Source organism: Belonocnema kinseyi, chromosome 5 (genome assembly GCF_010883055.1).
Source record: "Belonocnema kinseyi isolate 2016_QV_RU_SX_M_011 chromosome 5, B_treatae_v1, whole genome shotgun sequence".
Classification (NCBI taxonomy): domain Eukaryota; kingdom Metazoa; phylum Arthropoda; class Insecta; order Hymenoptera; family Cynipidae; genus Belonocnema; species Belonocnema kinseyi.
The window spans coordinates 142,878,561-142,899,270 of record NC_046661.1 but is presented as its reverse complement, the minus strand read 5'-3'; the positions used below and the strand labels follow the sequence as shown (position 1 = coordinate 142,899,270).

The following is a 20,710-nucleotide window of genomic DNA, read 5'->3' as shown; positions in this document are numbered from 1 at the left end:
GTATCGACCTAAAAGGAGAGTATGTTGAAAAATAAAACCGACTTTGGCCAAAAAAACGTCTCCGTGTTTCATTTTTCAGGGACTTATCAGATTGCCTAGTATCTCCAAAAAGTCTTTATTGTATGTGTACTCCTCCTTTCCCCTATTGACCACCGAGTTTCCCGTTTGAATTGAGTCATTCTGAAAAATCTAGTATTATGTTGAAAATCAAAGATATAGTTCAAAATTATTTCTTTTTTTTTTATTAAAGATTCATCATTTTAGTTCGAAATGAATTTCTTATGTCGAATATTCCTCTTTTTGGTTCAATTTATCTACTATGTTGAAAATTTAATTATTTTTGTTTAAAAACTAGTATTTTACTAAAAATCCGTTTTTTCGGTAAAGAATTAATCTTTTTCGTAAAAAAAATCAACTACTTGATTAAAATATAATCTATTTTGATGAAAATGGAATAATTTTTTACTTGAAATTTCAGGATTTTGAAGTATTTCAATTTGAATTTAATATCAATACATACAATAATTATATTTAAAAGTATTTCTCTTTTTTAATGCAAAATTTACTTATTTCCCCCGCTCCTAAAAGATTTTCAAAAATCACAATCAAAAAAAATCTCAAAGCGTCTTATTTGACAATCTCTTGAATTTCTGTCCATGTTTTTAAAAAAATGGATTAAAACTGTATTAAAAAGGGAAAAATTGGGTCAAATTTCTCTCGTTGAACTGTTTTAAGTTTCTTTTTTTTTAATTTAAGGGGAAAAAGGGGGAAGGACTGTGATCCCTGAAATATTCAAACTCTTCATTTTCGGTGTGCGCGCATTTAAAAAATAATAATAATTTAATTTATTAATATTGAATAATAATAAAAAAAAGGGATAATTACCCTCCCTTTGAAGATATTTGCTATGGCGGACATATTTATGAATGAAGTAGCCCGGCAATAATACTGTCGCATATCCTAATAAATTTAAAGCAAGACGAACAATCCAATTATAGTAGGAAGAAGAAGTGAGAATTTCTTCTCCGCTTCCCAATAATGATTTTATCACTTGGGTCGATCCGTAGACCAAGCTTATAGAGAGCAGTATCAGGGTGCTAAAAATTAAAAAAAAAATGTTTAATAATGCGGAATGTTTATAAAAAAAATCATAAAATATAAATAAAGGGCAACTACGATACCAATTAGAGTTGCCTGATTACATAAAATTTGTAATTTATGAATTTTCTGCACCATAAACAAACTATGTATATCAAATTTTTAACAACAAAAAAATAATTTTACTTCATCATACAATTTATTTGTAATTTTTTCTAAACATTATTGATAGAAGAGGACACTATAATTTTTAAATTTTTTTACATTTGCAAAGAGATAAGAAAAACTAAATTATGGGCGAAAACTTAGTTTGAAAAAATCGAAAAACATTATAAACTTTTGAATAATTATGAAAGATTTGAGATTTATTTTTTTCAAGATTTCTGGAAATTGGAAAATTTTGTTATGATTGTTTTGTAATAAATTTTAAGAGACAATTTTTTAAAATTAAAAAAAAAATTAATTGCCAAAATGTTGTAACTTCGCCATAATAAATCATTTTAGAGAAACATTTAGTAAGTTTAAGAGATATTCAGAAGTTGTCAAACAATTTAAAAATAAATTTAAAAAACAAGATTTTAAAAGAATTTTGTAAGGTTTCACGAAAATGAAAAAAATGTGTAGGTTCCTAGAAAAAATTGAAAAATAATTTTTTATTTTGAATAATGAATTTTAAGAGATAATTTAAACAAAATCTTAAAACATCTTAAAAATTGTCCAGGAAGAATCTGAAAGATTTTAAGGTAACTTTTTAATTTTACAGAATTTACGAAAAATTCAAGAAAAATTTGAATAATTTTTTAAGATTAAGTCTTACAAGATTAAAAAAAAAAAACAATTTTCTTAAGATTCGTGTGCAAATTTTTAATATATTTTTTTAAAATGAATTTTAAGCCAGAAATAAAAGAATTGAGGATATTCAAATAGAATTTAAAACTTCAAAAACAAAATATTTAAACTTAAATTTTCAAAGATTTGAAAAACAAATTTAAGAAGATTTAAAAAAATTTCAAGAAGGTTTCAAGAGAATAAAAAATTTCTCTCAAAATTCCTAGTAAAATTTAAAAGTTTAAAGTCCATTTTTAAAAAATTTTTATTGATTTTTCAACATTTAAAGAAAAATTCTAGCCAGTCAAAAAAATTTGGAAACATTTCCGAAAATTATTAAATACTTCTTGATTTCTTCCAAAGTTCTAAATTTGCTAATTATTTTTTAAAAAGACTCCAATTTTCCCCATTATTTCGTAAAATCCTAAAAAATACAAAAAATTCTTTAAAATCATCTGGATTCTTTTTTGACACATCTAAAATATTTTTTAAAAAATGTCTAATTTCTCAAAAATCGTATCAAAATTATATTTATATGAATGAAAGAAAAAAACAGATAATACTTATTTTCTGATTCTTATTTCTCAGAATTAACTATCCATTTTTTGTTATAAATTTATCCTTTTAAGATGAAAATTGTTATTTTTTTAATTAAAAAATAATTTACGCTGTAAAAAATGTAATAAATGACATATAATTCCTTTTTTGACTTAAAAAATCCACAACATAGTTAAAAATTAATGTGTTTTGTTAAAATTTAAATAGTTTTGTAAATAATGAATATTCTTGCTTGTAAATTCATCTGACTAACTTGAAAATTTTAATATTTTGTGACAATTTAACTATTTTGCTGAAAATTCGTTTTTTTTCTTCGTAACCAATTAATATTTTAATGTTTACAAATTGATGATATAACTATTTTATTTTTGGTTAAAAATTTATCTTTTTTTAGAAAAAATTTAATTATTCGGTTGAAAATTAATTTGCGCTTTAAAAAAAATGCAACTATTTTGTTGAAAATTTAACTTTTTTTTATGAAAATTCGTTTTTTCTTGTCTAAGAACTAATTTTTTTAACTTAAAAATTAAGTGTTTGTTTATATTATAGAAATATAATTTCCATAGTTGAAATTTATTTAATTTGTTAAAATTTCGTTAGTTTTGTACATAATTAATATTATTGCTTGAAAATCCATCTGTATCGTTAAAAATTCAACTATTTTGTGGAAAATTTAATTATTTAGTTGAAAACTTAATTATTTTGCTAAAAATTAGGGTTTTTTTCTTGGTAAACAATAAATATTGAAAGGTTTATTCCATTTTTAGTTAAAACTTTATATTTTTTAGTTAAAATTTAATTTTTCGGTTAAAAATTAATTTGCACTTTACAAAAAATGTAATTATTTGGTTGAAAATTTAACTTTTTTTATGAAACTTTTTTAACTTTGTTAACTTAAAATTTCAGTTTTTATTTATTCCGTAGAAATATACATAATTTCTATAGTTTTAAATGATTGAATTTGTTAAAATTTTGTTAGTTTTTGGGACAATTAATATTTTTTGCTTGAAAATTCATCTTTAAACGTTAAAAAATTAACTATTTTGTGGAAAATTTAATTATTTAGTTGAAAGTTTAACAATTTTGCTAAGAATTCGTTTTTTTCTGGGTAAACAATGAATATTAAAATGTTTATTCCATTTTTGATTAAAACGTTATCTTTTTTAGTTAAAATTTACTTATTCGGTTAAAAATTAATTTTCGCTTTAATCAAAATTTAACTATTTTGTGGAAAATTTAATTATTTAGTTAAAAACTGAACTATTTTGCTAAAAATTAGTTTTTCTTCTTAGTAAACAATGAATATTTTAATGTTTACAAATTGATAATATAACTCTTCTATTTTTGGTTGAAACGCTATATTTTTTAGTTGAAATTTAATTATTCGGTTGATATTGATGATATTTATTTTAAAAAAATATAATTCCCATATTTTAAAATTATTTTATTTGATAAAATTTGATTAGTTTTTGTAGATAATTAATATTACTGCTTGAAAATTCATCTTTGGAAGTTAAAAATTGAACTATTTTTTAGAAAGTGTAACTATTCCATTTTTATTGAAAATTTATCTTTTCTTTTGTTGGCAATTAATGTATTTTGTTAAAAAAATCATTATTTTTGTTGAAAATTAATGTTCTTTCTTGAAAATTCATCTGTATCGTTAAAAATTAAACTATTTGGATGAAAACTTAATTCTTTTTTGGAAAATCTAATTCTTCTATTGAAATTTTCTTTCTTGACTTAAAAATTCAACAACATGGTTGAAAATTAATATAATTTCTTGAAAATACAATATATTTCGACGCTTGAAAACATAGGAATTTGAAGTGTTTCATACAGAATTCAATATGACGTTTACATTAATTTTATTTAAAAGAATTCCCTTCCCTATTTTCGTGCAAAATCACACCATTTCCCCACTTTTTTAAAAGAATTTTGGGCCAAAATTGGTAACACATTTTATGTTTGGCCCTGATGAGAAAAATTGGTTCAGCTAGTTTCGATGAAAAATGATTCAGATTTTTTAACAGAGATAGTTGAAAACAAATTGTGCTAATTTATTATATATGTCAAACTTACCATATTATGATGTCACCCACGTAGTTACTCATAATTATTTATTCATGAAGATTTGTAGATTTTGACGATGTCTCGACTAGGTTATGTTGCGGCGTAATAAAGACATATTTTTGTATAAGAATGATCGCATATTTATTTCATTAATATTTTAAATTGAATGGCGTTTATACTATTTAATGAAAACGGAAACAAACTTCCGTCGGATTTTCATCTGGGAATCTACTGTAGATATCTGTATCAGCAATTACAAAATCAACAAGCCACAAGCTTGACACGAAATATCAACATTTACGCTTGTGCTGCTACCGCTGCACAGTGGGAATCTGCAGAAACGTTTTATACAAAGTTTCACAAAATATATTATTTTATACCAATTTTTTTTAAATTTATTTCTAAATTTAAATTTTTAATAAAAAAATTGAATATTTAAATTTGTAGTTAAAAATGAATTTTCAACAAAGAATATCAAATTTCAATTACAAGAAAATCTTTTTTCAAACTTTCGATCAAATAATTAAATATTTAACTAAAATTATTCATCTTTACTAGAAAAGGTTAAGTTTTCAATCGAGAAGATTAATTTTAAACAAAAAAAGACGAATTTTCAACAAAATTCTCCAATTTTCCATTAAACAATCAACTATAAAGGATTAATTTTTAATCTAAAACATCAATTTTCAAGTAAAAATGAATTAGTTATATAGTTTCAGTTGAAAATTTAATTCTCATAAGAAAAAATTAATTTTTATCAAACTAAATTTTTAATTGAGGTAATAATTTCTGACCAAAAATATGATTTTTTACAAAGAAGATGAATGTTATTTGAAAAACTAATTTTTAAAATAATACTTGAATTTTAAACTATAAAGGATTAATTTTCAATCTAAAATTTTCTAACAAGAAGGATTAATTATTTATAAACAATTTTTTTTAACAAAACATACGAATCAAACATAATAATTTCTGACAAAAAAAAATTATTTTTGACCAAAGAAGAATATTAACAAGTTACATGAATTTTCAATTTAAAACATGAATTTGAAACTCAAAATAGATTATTTACTTTTACAATTGAAAAAACATTATTCTAAAAAAAAAACATTCAACAAATACTCGAAGTTTTAATTAAAGTCATATATTTTCAACCAAAAAGATAAATTTACGATTACAAAAGGGATACTTTTCAAATAAAAATACAATATTTAAATTTACATTAAAAAAATTAATTAAAAAAAAGAAGTTTCAACAAAATAGTTCAATTTAATCAGTGATTAATTTTTTAACTAAAATGATGAATCTTCAATAAAAATCAAAATATTTTTTAACAACAGTTTAATTTTTAACCAAGAAACTTAAGGGCATGTGACACAGCTAAATACCTATATTACCGACCACAGTTTTTCAGTTCACTGAATGTTCTTTTGAACCTGAGAACTTTTTTTGTAAATAAAATATCGAGCTGAAACTTTGGGAAATGTATAAGAGTAGAATAAAGTACGTTTAGGTACTGCATTTTGGTAGGAACTTCACTGAAAATTATTTCATCTTTTTTCTGAACCTCAACATTTTTGAACGTTCGAACTTTTTTTATACATAAAATATCGGTCTCAAACTTTGAGAAATGCTAGAGCCCAAAGAAAACTACGTTAAAGTACAAAGCTTAATAATAAAATATGTAAAAAAAAATATTTCAACAATCAATTCCAACGGAATCAGCCGGTAACGTTGTAATCGAAAATACGAACCCTCTAGAGCCTCGTCTAGTGGCCGCCAGGTTTCGTATTTTCGTGTACAACGTTACCGGCTGATGCCGTTGGAATTGATTGTTAAAATATATTTTTTTACATCTTTTATTATTAAGTTTTGTACATGAACGTAGTTTTCTTTGGGCTCTAGCATTTCTCAAAGTTTGAGACCGATATTTTATGTATAAAAAAAGTTCGAACGTTCAAAAAATGTTGAGGTTCAGAAAAAAGATGAAATAATTTTCAGTGAAGTTCCTACCAAAATGCAGTACCTAAACGTAATTTATTGTACTCTAATACATTTCCCAAAGTTTCAGATCGATATTTCATTTACAAAAAAAGTTCTTAGATTCAAAAAAACATTCAGTGAACTGAAAAACTGTGGTCGGTAATATAGGTATTTAGCTGTGTCACATGCCCTTAAGTTTCTTGGTTAAAAATTAAATTAACTGTTGTTAAAGATGAATTTCCAACTGAAATGATAAATATTTAACTGTATTACTTGAATTTTCAATGGAAAAGAAGAATGTTAAAACAGGAAGATTAGCTTGAAAAAAGATCATTATCTATTTAAAAATCGATTTAAAAAAAAAAGATGTGGATTTTCCACAAAAAAGTTGAAATTTTAGCCAAAAAATACGAATTTTCAATCAGATTGTTGAATTTTCAAATAAAAGGTGAGCAAATCTTCAACTAAAATTATTTATTTTTTACTGAAATCACTGCATTTTCAACAACAAAAATTTTGTTGGCCAAAAAATACAAATTTTCAACAAAATATATGAATTTTTTATTCGATCGTTGAATTTTCAACTAAAAAAAGATCAATTAAAAAAAAATCATTTATATTCAACTCAAATTGTTGAATTTTCAATTTAAAAATTAAGCTTAAAAAAAAAGAATTTTCAACAAAATATATGAAGTTTTAACCAAATACTAAAAAACTAAACTTTTTAACAAAAAATAGAATAGTTGAAACAGTTAAAAAATTAATTTTCAACGACAAAAAAGAATTTTCAACAAAAACACTTTAACTTTATCAGTGATGAATTTTTAAATAAAATGATGAATCTTCAATTAAACGATTAATTATTTGACAAAGAAAAAGATACTTTTCTATCCTCAAAAAAATCGATCTTGAACCAAATATGTGGATTTTCAACCAAAAAGATAAAATTTTAGCCAAAAATACGAATTTTCAATCAGATTGTTGAATTTTCAAATAAAAGAAGAGCAAATTTTCAAATAAAGTTATTTATTTTTTACTGAAAGCACTGCATTTTGAACAAATTTTCAACAAAATATATGAATTTTTTATTCGATCATTGAATTTTCAACTAAAAAAAGATCAATTGAAGAAAATCATTTATATTCAATTCAAATTGTTGAATTTTCAATTTAAAAAATGAAGTTTAAAAAAAATAATGAATTTTCAACAAAATATATGAAGTTTTAACCAAATATTAAAAAAACTAAACTTTTTAACAAAAAATAGAATAGTTGAAACAGTTAAAAAATTAATTTTCAACGATAAAAAAGAATTTTCAACAAAATAGTTAAACTTAATCAGTGATGAATTTTTAAATAAAATGATGAATCTTCAATTAAACGATTAATTATTTGACAAAGAAAAAGATAATTTTCTATCCTCAAAAAAATCGATTTTGATCAAAATATGTGGATTTTCAACCAAAAAGATCAAGTTTTAGCCAAAAAATACGAATTTTTAATCAGATTGTTGAATTTTCAAATAAAAGAAGAGCAAATTTTCAACTAAAATTATTTATTTTTTACTGAAAGCACTGCATTTTCAACAACAAAAATTTTGATGGCCATAAATTACATATTTTCAACAAAATATATGAATTTTTTATTCGATCATTGAATTTTCAACTAAAAAAATATCAATTAAAAAAAAATCATTTATATTCAATTCAAATTGTTGAATTTTCAATTTAAAAAATGAAGTTTAAAAAAAAGAATGAATTTTCAACAAAGTATATGAAGTTTTAATCAAATACTAAAAAACTAAACTTTTTAACAAAAAATAGAATAGTTGAAACAGTTAAAAAATTAATTTTCAACGACAAAAAAGAATTTTCAACAAAAACACTTTAACTTTATCAGTGATGAATTTTTAAATAAAATGATGAATCTTCAATTAAACGATTAATTATTTGACAAAGAAAAAGATACTTTTCTATCCTCAAAAAAATCGATTTTGATCAAAATATGTGGATTTTCAACCAAAAAGATCAAATTTTAGCTAAAAAAAATACGAATTTGAAACAAATTACATGAATTTCCAATCGGATCGTTGAATTGTCAAATAAAAAAAGCAAATATTCAACTAGAATGCATTTTTAAACAAAAAAGACGTACTTTTAACAAAATACATGATTTTTAAATCGGATCGTTAAATTTTCAACAAAAAAGATCAATTTTTAACTAAAATCATGTATATTTAACTAAAATTGTCGAATTTTCTACAAAATATATGAAGTTTTAACCAAATATTAAAATTTTCAAATCAAAAAGATTCACTTTTAATAAAAAAGGGGAAACTTTTTGATAAAAAAAGAATATTTAAAGCAGTTAAAAAATTAATTTTGAACCAAAGAAAAAACTAATTTTTAACAAAATAGTTTAATTGAATCAGTGATGAATTCTTAACTAAAATGATGAATCTTTAATCCAAAGATTAATTATTAACAAATTAATTTTTAGCATAATATGTGGATTTTCAACCAAAAAGATGAATTTTTATTCAAAAAAAGACCAATTTTCAACAGAATACATGAATGTTCAAATAAGATTATTGAATTTTCAACATTTAAAAAAACAGCAAATTTTCAACTAAAATGATATATCTTCAACTGAAATCGATGAATTCTGAACAAAAAAGATGAAGTTTCATAAAAAAAATGAATTTTCAACAAAATACATGAAGTTTTAATCAAATATTTGAATTTGCAAGTCAAAAAGTTAAATTTTCCATTAAAAAAGGGAAACTTTTTAATAAAATATACAATATTTAAAGAAGTTAAAAAACAAATTTTCAACCGAAGAAAAAATGAATTTTTAACAAAATATTTTAATTGAATCAGTGATGAATTTTTAACTAAAATGATGAATATTTAATCAAAAGATTAATTATTAACAAGAGTTTAATTTTCAGCCAAGTAATTTTCTTTCCAATCTAAAAGATTGATTTTCAACTAAAATTATAAATATTTAACTGTAATACTTGAATTTTAAACGGAAAAGAAAAAATTTTAAACAAGAAAATTTTTTAACAAAATACATGAACTTTCAATCAGATCGTTGAATTTTTAATTAAAAAGAGAAAATTTTTAACTGGAATGATTTATTTTCAACCGAAATCGTTAAATTTTCTACTAAAAAAATACGTATTTTTAACACAATACATGAATTTTCAATCGGATCATTGAATTTTCTACCAAAAAGATGATGTTTTATAATAAAAGCAATAGACTTTCAATAAATTACATGAATTTTTAACCGAATATTTGAATTTTTAACTCAAAAAGATCAATTTTCAGTTTAAAATTAGATACTTTTCAACAAAAAGTGCAATTTTAAAATTTTGAGTTAAAAAACATTAATTTCTTAAGAAAAAACATAAGAATTTTTAACAAAATACAAAAAAAATTTCAACTAGAAAAGATTAATTTTCAATCTAAAACATCAATTTTCAAGTAAAAATGGATTAGTTTTACTTTTAATTAAAAAATTTATTCTAAAAAAATGAATTTTAACCAAGATAATTAATTTTCTTTCAAAAACGAATTTTTAACAAAATACACGAATTTTCAACTAGAAAGGATTAATTTTCAATCCAAAACATCAATTTTCGGATATAAATTTTTTTAACAAAAAAAATTTATTATCTATGAAAACACATTTTTAACAAAAAAATTCGGATTTTTAAAAAAATACACGAATTTTCAACTTGAAAGGATTCATGTTCAATTTAAAAATTAATTTTCAAATATAGGTAGATTAGTTATATTTTAAGTTAAAAAAATTAATTTTTATAAAAACATGAATTATCAACATTCAACTTAAATTTTTAATTAAATGTAATAATTTCGGAAAAAAAATTGTTTTTACCAAAGAAGAATAATTTTCTAAAACATACGAATTTTTAACAAGCTGCACGAATTTTCAACTATAGAAAAGATTAATTTACAATTGAGAACATCAATTTTAAACTAAAAATAGATTATTTATAATTAAAATTGAAAAAAATGTATTCTTATAAAAAAAACATTCACCAAAGTTGATTTTTTAATCAAAATGGTTAATTTTCTGAAAAAAAATTAACAAAATACATGACTTTTTAATCACATCGTTGAATTTTTAACTAAAATTGATCATCTTTGAAATTGATTATCTTCAAATGGAATTGTTGAATTTTCCACAAACAAAAAAAAAATTTTAAACCAAATATTTGAATTTTCAACTCAGAAAATTCATCTTTCAATTGAAAAAGGGATACTTTTCAACTAAAAATACAATATTTAAATTTAAAGTTAAAATTAATTTGTGGAAAAAAAACAAGAAACAAAGAATTTTCAACAAAATATTTAAATTTGATTAGTGATTAATTTTTTTTAACTGAAATGATGAATCTTCAAGGAGAAGAATGAATATTTAATTAACATAAGAATACATTCAGGTACTTTTATTTTTAACTAAAATATAAATTTTTAACTAAAATGATGAATCATTAACTGGAATAGAAGAATTTTCAGGCAAAAATAGAATATATAAATTTTCAGTTACAAAAATTTATTTTCAAGCAAAAATAAAACAACTTTTTCAACAAAAAGAAGTTCAATGTTTAAACAGTTTAATTTTAAACTAAAATGATGAATCTTCAATAAAAAAATAATAATTTGTAAAAACAATTTAATTCTCAACAAAATACATGAAGTTTCAATCAAATATTTGAATTTTTTAAACTCAAAAAGATCAATTGTGTTTTTCAAAAGTGAAACTTTTTAATAAAAAATAGAATATTTAAAGCAGTTCAGAAATTAATTTTTAACCAAAAAAAATGAATTTTCAACAAAATCAAAGATGGATTTTCAACTAAAAGAATAAATACTTAACTTTAATACTTGGATTTTTAACCGAAAAGAAGAATTTTTAAATAAGAAGATTAGCTCGCAAAGAAAAATATAATTTACTATTTAAAAACCAATTGTTAACAAAATATGTGGATTTTCAACCGGAAAGATAATTTTTAATTATAAAATACATTAATTTTCAGTCAGATGATTGAATTTGCAAATAAAAAATATCATATTTTCAACTAGCATGATTTATCTGTAATTGACATCGTTAAATTTTCAAACAAAATAGAAGAATTTTTAACAAATTACGTGAATTTCCAATCAGATCGTTGAATTTTCAAATAAAAAATATCAATTTCCAACTAAATAAATTTACATTCAACTGAAGTTGTTGAATTTTCTACCAAAAAGATAAAGTCTCATTAAAAAACTAATTTTCAACTCAAAAAGATCAATTTTAAATTAAAAAACCGATACTTTTCAACTAAAAAAAAAACGATATTTAAATTTAAAGCTAAAAAATTAATTTTACAACAACAAAAAAATAACAAATTTTCAACAAAATAGTTAAATTTAATCAGTGATGAATTTTTATCTAAAACGATTAATCTTCAAGACAAAAATAGAATATACACATTTTTAGCAAAAAAAAATTATTTTAAACCAAAAAGAAAATTAATTTTTCATAAATGTTTCAATTTTTAGAAGAGATCAATTTTGAACTAAAATGTGAAATAGTACAATTTTTAGTAAGAAAATTGAACTTTCAACAACAAAAAAAGCGATTTTTTCAACAAAACAGATAAATTTTCTACCAAAGACACAATTTTTCAACATAACACATACATTTTTAACCAAACAGTTGAATTTTCTAGTGAAAAAATAAAATATTTTTAACAAAAAATGAAATATCAATAATTGTTTTTTCCACCCAAAAGATCAAGATTAGAATTTTCAACTAGAAAAGATTAATTTTCAATCCAAAACTTCAAATTCCAAGTATAAATAGATTAATTCTATTTTCAGATAAAAAAAATTCTCATAGAATAATTAATTTTCAACAATAAACTTTCATTTTTAATTAAAGATAATAATTTGTGACCAACGAAGATGATTTTTTAATAAAAAATATTAATTTTCTAAGAAAAAACATACGAATTATTAACAAAATAAACGAATTTTAATCTAGAAAGCATTATATTTCATTTTAAAACATTAATTTTGAAGTATGGATAAATTAGTTATATTTACAGCCAAAAAAATTAATTCTAATAAAAACTGAATTTCCGAAAAAAATATTCAAATTCTTAATTGAAGCTAATAATTTGAACTAAAAAGCAGATTTTTTAAACAAGAATATTAATTTTCTTTGAAAAAACGAATTTTTAACAAAATATACGAATTTTCAACTAAATAGTTGAATTTTCAACTAGAAAGGATTAATTTTCAATCCAAAACGTCAATTTTCAAGTAAAAATGGATTAATTATATTTTCTGTTCAAAAAATAAATCTGATAAAAAATTATTTTTCAACAAAATACTTAAAATTTTAATTAAAGCCAACAATTTTTTGATAAAAAGATGATTTTTTGTATCAAAGAATATTAATTTAAAAAAAAAGATGAATTATCTATGAAAAAACATTTCTAACGAAACATACAAATTTTTATCAAAATGCATGAATTTTCGATAAGAAAGGATTAAGACAAAGAAGAATATTTGTCTAAATCATACGAATTTTTAACAAATTACACGAGTTTTCAACTGGAAAAGATTCATTTTCAATTTAAAACATCAATTTTTAAGTAAAAATAGATAAGTTATATTTTCAATTGAAAAAAAATTTATTCTAATAAAAAAAAAGTTTGAAAAAATACTCAAAGTTTTAATTCAAAGTATATATTTTTAACCACAAAGTTGATTTTTTAATCAAAAAGATTAATTTTCTAAAAAAAAAAAAGACAAAAACAATTTGTAACAAACTACATGAATTTTCAAACAAATCGTTGAATTTTTAACTACAAAAGATCAATTTATAACTAAAATAATTTATATTTCAATGAAATTGTTGAATTATCAAAAAACAAGAAAAACGAAGTTTCAAAGAAATATTTGATTTTTCAACTTAACAAGATTAATTTTTTATTTAAAAAAGGGATACTTTTCAAATAAAAATACAATATTTAAATTTACAGTTGAAAAATTAATTTTTCAAACAAAAAAACAACGAATTTTCAAAAAATAGTTCAGTTAAATCAGTGATGATTTTTTAACTAAAATAATGAATTTTTAACCAAAAAAGACGTTGAATTTTCAAATAAAAAGAACAATTTTTAACTAAAGTCATTTGCATTCAACTGAAATTGTCGAAATGTCAACCAAAAAAGAGGAAAATTCATTTAAAAAATTAATTTTCCACAAAATATATGAAGTTTTAATCAAATATTAAAATTTTTAACTCAAAAAGATTTATTTCCATTTAAAAAGAGGAAACTTTTTAATAAAAAAAAAAAGAATATTTAAAGCAGTTAAAAAATTAGTTTTGAACCAAAGAAAAAACGAATTTTTAATTAAAATAGTTTAATTAAGTCAGTGATAAATTTTTAACTAAAATGATGAATCTTCAATAAAAAACAAAATAATTTTTAACAAAAGTTTAATTTTTTTAATTTCAGAATTATAACTATTCAACTGTAATAATTGCATTTTAAGCCGTAATAAAGAATTTTTATACAAGAAGATTAGCTTACAAAGAAAAATATCAATTTCTACCAAAAGAATTGATTTTTAACAAAATATGTGGATTTTCAACCAAAAAGATGAAATTTCACCCCAAAAGGGCGAATTTTCAATCAGATTGTTGAATTTTCAACTGTAAAAGAGAAAGTTTTTAATTAGAATGATTCATCTTCAACAGAAATAGTTTTATTTTAAAAAAAGACGCATTTTTAACAAAATACATGAATTTTCCATCATATTGTTGAATTTTCAACTAAAAATATTTATATTCTAATAAAATTGTTGAATTTTTTACCAAAAAGGTGAAGTTCAAATCGAAAATGGGATAATTTTTAACAAAAAATGCATTAATAAAATTTGAAGTTAAATAATTAATTTTCATACAAAAAAAAATAACGAATTTTCAATAAAATAGTGCATTTTAATCAGCGATGAATTTTTAATTAAAATGATGAATCTTCAATCAAAATATTAATTGTTAACGATAGTTTAATTTTCAACAAAGTAATTTTATTTCCAATATAAAAAATTGATTTTCAACTAAAATTATAAATATTTAACTTTAATACTTAAATTTTCAACAAATAATATAATTTTCCACAAAAAAAATCGATTTTTAACAAAACATGTGAATTTACAATCAAAAAGATGAAATTTTATAAAAAAAAAAAAATTTCAAGCAGATCGTTGAATTTCCAACTGAAATGTTTTTCAACAAAAATCGTTTTATTTTTAAAAAAGGCGAATTTTTAATCAAATACATGAATTTTCAACTAAAATCATTTTTATTATACTAAAATTGTTGAATTTTTCACGAAAAAGATGAAGTTTAAATCATAAAGGGGATACTTTTCAACCAAAAATGCACTAATAAAATTTTTAGTTTATTTAGTAATTTTTGAATAAAAAAAACAACGAATTTTCAGCAAAATAGTTCATTTTAATCAATGATCAATTTTTATCTAAAATGATGAATTTTCAATGGAAAACAATTTTTTAGCTTGAGTTTAATTTTGAACCAAGTAATTTTATTTCCAATCTAAAAGGTGAATTTTCAACTAAAATGATGAACATTTAACTGTAAAAATTGAGTTTTTAACCGAAAACAAGAACTTTGAAGAAAGAATATTACCTTACAAAAAAAAAAAGATAATTTTCTACCAAAAAAAAATTGATTTTTAACTAAATATGTGGATTTTCAACTATAAAAAATTAATTTTCAACTAAAATCATTTATATTCTACTAAAAAGATGAAGTTTCAATCGAGAAAAGGATACGAATTTTCAATAAAATAGTTCATTTGAATCAACGATGAATTTTTAACTAAAATGATGAATCATTAATCAAAAGATTACCTTACAAATAAAAAGATAATTATCTATAAAAAAATCGATTTTTATCAAAATATTTGAATTTACAACCAAAAATACATTAATTTTTAACTAAAAAAAGCAAATATTCAATTAGAATGATTACACTTAAAATGAAATTGTTGAATTTCCAATCAAAAAGATTAAGTTTCATAAAAAAACGAACATTCAATAAAATATTTGAAATTTACAAATTAAGAAGATCAATTTTCAATTGAAAAAGTGATAATTTTCAACAAAAAAATGCAATACTAAAATTTTCAGTTACAAAATTAATTTTAAAACGAAAAAAACGAATTTTCCATAAAATAGTTAAATTAAGTAAATAATGAATTTTTAAATAAACCGATGAATCTTTAATCAAAAAGATTAATTTTTAACAAAAGTTTAATTTTCAACCAAGTACCTAACAAAATACATAATTTTTTTACCGAAACAATCCACTTTTCTACTAAAAAAAATCATTTTTATCCAACAATGAAATACAACATTTTTTAAATTGAAAAATTAGGTTTTCAACCAAAAAAAAAAAACAAATTTCAAGCAAGAAATTATAGTTTTCTACCAAAAAAGGACACAAATGTTTTTTTTTCTCATGAAAATAATAATAATAAATTGACTGCAGCACAATTTATAAAAAAATTATTTTAAATTGCTAAACCTTATATTAAACTAAAACACTAAATAATTAAAGGACAAACTCAAATTTTTTTTATAATAATCTACTTTTTGCATTTATTAATTTCCAACAATTTTCACAACCCCCCCCCCCCAATTATTCCTATTATTAGCTTTCATCGCCCTCTATTATACAAATCGCTACGTATACATATGTACATAAAAATTATTTATAAAAGAACTCGTCTCACGTGATCGAATTCTCAAGTATAGTTTCTACCTCAAATATATAATAATATATATAATTTCAACTTTCAAAGACTCCGAAAAATTGGTTGAATATTCAAAATATTCACTTTACAGCACAACTAGTCGCAAAATGTATAAATTCTTTGAATTATTTAGCATGAATTGAAAAATTTCTAATTTTTTAATCTTTCAAAACTTTATTTAAATTTAAATTTTAACTATGAAAAAAGATCCCTCTCCTTTGATCCGCTTGGAATCAAATATGGCAAGGTTTTCTCTGAAGAGTCATAGATACAAGATGGTAAATTAGTGGACAGAGCACCCGACCCCAACCGGAAAGACCTGGGTTCGATTCCCAGCGGGGCAAAGGAGCGGGACATTTTTTTCTTCACAGAGAAAATTTAAATAATAATTATAGTTACCATATTAATAAATTGGTTAGTCATATTTCTCTATTTTCACGAATTTTCATTACTGACAACGCACACGCTCTCTATGTGCCATTTTTGGGGCATAAACTCTCCTCTGCTGATGAGTCTCACAGAGACGTCAATTCTCGAAGCTAAATCGTAGGTTCCTGAGGCGGGGATTATCGCTTGCAATTTGAGTGTACGGCAGCCGAAGGGCTCGATGTGACACTCAACTGCCGTGTGGCCTGCGTAGCGATAAAAGGTCGAAGCCTGAGGTGTGTAGAGTTGAGATTTTATGCTTGGCAAATGCGTTTGGCTGCAAAAAAACAAAAAAAAAAAAAAGAGGAAGAATAATCAGTGGATGATTAGGGCCGGTTATAATCCAAGATTCCTACCTTATCCAAATCGAGAAGATTCTAGACTACAGTGGTTCGTGTCCATGCTAAGCTTCTAGAACATTCTTAATATTTTTTATAAATATTTTAATATGTTTTCATTCGCAATTGTGCGAGCAGAATTTACGTAAACAGCTTCAAGGTTATTTCTTATCTTAATTAAGCATTTCTAATAATATTATTGTATGACGACATTAGGAATGTTCTAGAAACTTAGCACGGACACGAACCACTACAGCTTAGAATCTTCGCGGTGTCTTGGAAAATACATGAATTTTCAATCAAATAGTTGATTTTTCGACTAAATCTGGTTAATTTTCATTTAAAAAGAGTAAATTTTCCACAAAAAATTAAAAGTATTCAAATTTGCAATTAAAACATTTATCTTCGACCAGAACAAAAAATCAATTTTTAACTAAAATGATTTATCTTTAACTGAAATAGTTGAATTTTCAACCCAAAAGATAAATGTTTAACTAAAATTTAACTGGAATACTTGAACTTTCAACTAAAAAGATGTATTTTTAAACAATAAGATTAACCTTAAAAAAAGAGATTAATTATTTTTAAAAAAAATATACAATTTTTCAACAAAATAAATGAATTAAAAAAAAGAGAGTTAAATTTTCAATTAAAGCAGACAAATTGTTAATCAAATATTCGAATAATGAACTAAAAAAATCAACTTTTAACAGAAAATGGAATATTTATATTCTTATTTTAAAAACTTAATTCTCAACCTAGGGATAGTTGAATTTTAAACCATAACCAAAAATTAAATTTTTAGCCAAAAAATGAATGATCAACCAAAAGGATGAAATTAATTCTGGAATATGCACCTGGAATAATAGCTTTATTTTTTAATTTAAAAACATAATTTTGAAACAAAAAAGAAATTAATTATCAATAAAATAGTTAAATTTTCGAAAAAAAAATATTTATCCAAAGAGAATAGAAAATTTAAATCAAATAACTCATTTTTCAACCAAAGAAATGAATTTTTAATTTAAATGATTAAACATAAAAAAACTTTTAATGAAACATTTTGACTTTCAACCAAATAATTTAATTTCCAACCTAGACGATGAGTTTTCAACTAAAATGTTAACTATTTAACTGGAATAATTTAATTTTAAACCGAAAAGAAGAATTTTTTAACAAGGAGATTAACTTTGAGAGAAAAAGATAATTTTCTACCACAAAAAAATCGATTTTTTAAAAACAAAATACGTGAATTTTTAACGAAATAATTGAATTTTCAATTAAAAACGACACATTTTTATCCAAAATGTTACATTTTGAATTAGAAAAGTTCAATTTTCAAAAAAAATTTAAAATAGTTTAAAATTTCAATTCAAGAAATTTATTTTCAACCAAACTGATGAATTTTTCGACCAAAATAATTAATTTTCAACTCGAATATTTTAATTATATACCTACCAAAAAATGAATTTTTTAACATAAATATTAATTTTCTACAAAATAGGCAAATTTCCCACAAAGTACGGAAATTTGCAAACAAATATTTTAATTTTTTAATAAAAAATATGAACTTTCAACCAAATAGTCGATTTTTCATTTGAAAAGATTATTTTTCAACCAAAAATAGAATAGTTGAATTTTCCGTTCAAAATCTATCTTAAAAAAACAAAAACAAATTTTCTGCAAAATCGCAAAAATTTCTACTGGAATAATTTAATTCTTAGTTAAAAAATTTATTTTCAAAAAAATAACTCAATTATTAAAAAAAACAACTGAATTTTCAATTAAAATGGTAAATATTTTAGTAAAATACTTGAATTTTAACCAAAAATAAAATAATGAAAAAGATAATTTTCTACAAAAAAAGTCGATAAATTTTTACCTAAATTGTTAAATTTTGAACTAGAAGTGATCAATTTTCAACCTAAAATGGAATAGTCAAAGTAATTAATTTTCAACCAAAAAGATGAATTTTCAATTAAATTGATGAATATTTAACTGGAATAGTTGAATTTTCAAATAAAACATATCAAATTTCTATTAAAAAAGCTAACTTTTCAACCGAAAATAGAATATTTAAATTTCGAGTTAAAAAAGTTTATTTTTGCAACCAAAAAAGAACGATTTTTCAACCAAAAAGATAAATTTTCAATTAAATTGATGAATCTTTAACTGCAATAGTTGAATTGAGAAAAAAACGAATTTAAAAAAAAAAGAGAAAAATTTTCAATCAAATCATTGAATTATCAAATAAAAAATATCAATTTTTAACTCAAATCATTTATCGTTAACTAGAACAGTTGAATTTGCAACCAAAAAGATGAATTTTCAACAACAAAAAAAAAACATAAATTAATTTTAAACTAAATATTTCAATTTTTTGTTCAAAAAGATCAATTTTCCATTCAAAAAGGGAAACTTTTCAACAAAAAATGGAATATTTAAATTAGCAGTTGAAAAATTTATTTAAAAAAAAAAGACGAATTTTCAACTAAAATGATTTGTCTTTAACTAGAATAGTCGAATTAAAAAAAAGAAGATGAATTTTCAATTAAGTTAATTTACCTTAACTAGAATAGTTTAATTTTCAACGAGACGAGATGAATTTTCAATCAAATCGTTGAATGTTTAACACTAAATGAATGATTTTTTATTGGAATAATCGAATTTATAACAAAAAAAAGACGAATTTTGAGCAAAATACTTGAATATTCAACTAAAAAATTTCAATTTTCAACTAAAATGATTTGTGTTTAACAAAACCAGATCAATTTTCAATTGAAAAGGGCAAATTTTCAACCAAAAATAAAAGTATTTAAATATTCAGTTAAAAAAGTTGATTTTCGCAATGAAAAGTATAAAATTTTTTAACAAAACCCATGATTTTTGAATAAAGTATATGAACTATCAAGAAAATATATGAATTTTTAACCAAATAATAATTGAAATTTCAACCAAAAAGATCAATTTTCAATTCAATTGATGAATTTTTTAATGGGATTGTTAATATTCAACAAAACAAAAATAAAAAACGAATTTTAAAAGAGACAAGAATTTTCAATCAAATCGTTGAATTTTCAACTAAAAAAGATCAATTTTCAACTAAAATAGTTTATTGTTAACCGCAATCGTTGATTTTTCAACCAAAAAGATGGCTTTTCAATTGAATTAATTTATGTTTATCTGGAATAGTTGAATTTTTAAGTAAAACAGATTTAATTTCAAGAAAATATTTGAATTTTTTGTTCAAAAAGATCAATTCTTAATTAAAAAAAGAAAAATTCTCGACAAAAAACGGAGTATTTAAATTTACAGTTGAACAATTTATCTTTAACAAAAAAAGACGAATTTTCAACTAAAAATATCCATTTTCATCCAAAATGATTTATCTTTAACTAGAATAGTACAATTTTCACGTACAAAGATGATTTTTCAACAAAAAAAAAAACTAATTTTAAACTAAATATTTGAATTTTTTATTCAAAAAGATCAATTTTCAACAAAAAATGGAATTTTCAGCAAAAAAAAAAAAA

At 21.5% G+C, this 20,710-nt stretch overlaps 2 protein-coding genes across 2 annotated transcripts in view; both read right to left on the bottom strand.

Moving 5' to 3' along the window:
* Window positions 1-4,598, bottom strand: part of LOC117173261 (adenosine 3'-phospho 5'-phosphosulfate transporter 1) — a 43,708-nt gene extending 39,110 nt beyond the window's left edge. The window contains exons 1-2 of the mRNA XM_033361730.1: window positions 4,567-4,598; window positions 886-1,097 (exon numbers count right to left, since the gene is read on the bottom strand). Coding sequence (XP_033217621.1) covers window positions 886-1,097; window positions 4,567-4,598 — 244 coding nt within the window. The remainder of the gene's footprint in view (window positions 1-885; window positions 1,098-4,566) is intronic.
* An 11,715-nt stretch (window positions 4,599-16,313) lies between these two features.
* Window positions 16,314-20,710, bottom strand: part of LOC117172717 (trafficking protein particle complex subunit 8) — a 46,803-nt gene continuing 42,406 nt past the window's right edge. Inside the window, exon 8 of the mRNA XM_033360878.1 lies at window positions 16,314-17,116. Within this exon, the coding sequence (XP_033216769.1) occupies window positions 16,849-17,116 (268 nt within the window). The 3' untranslated portion in view covers window positions 16,314-16,848. The remainder of the gene's footprint in view (window positions 17,117-20,710) is intronic.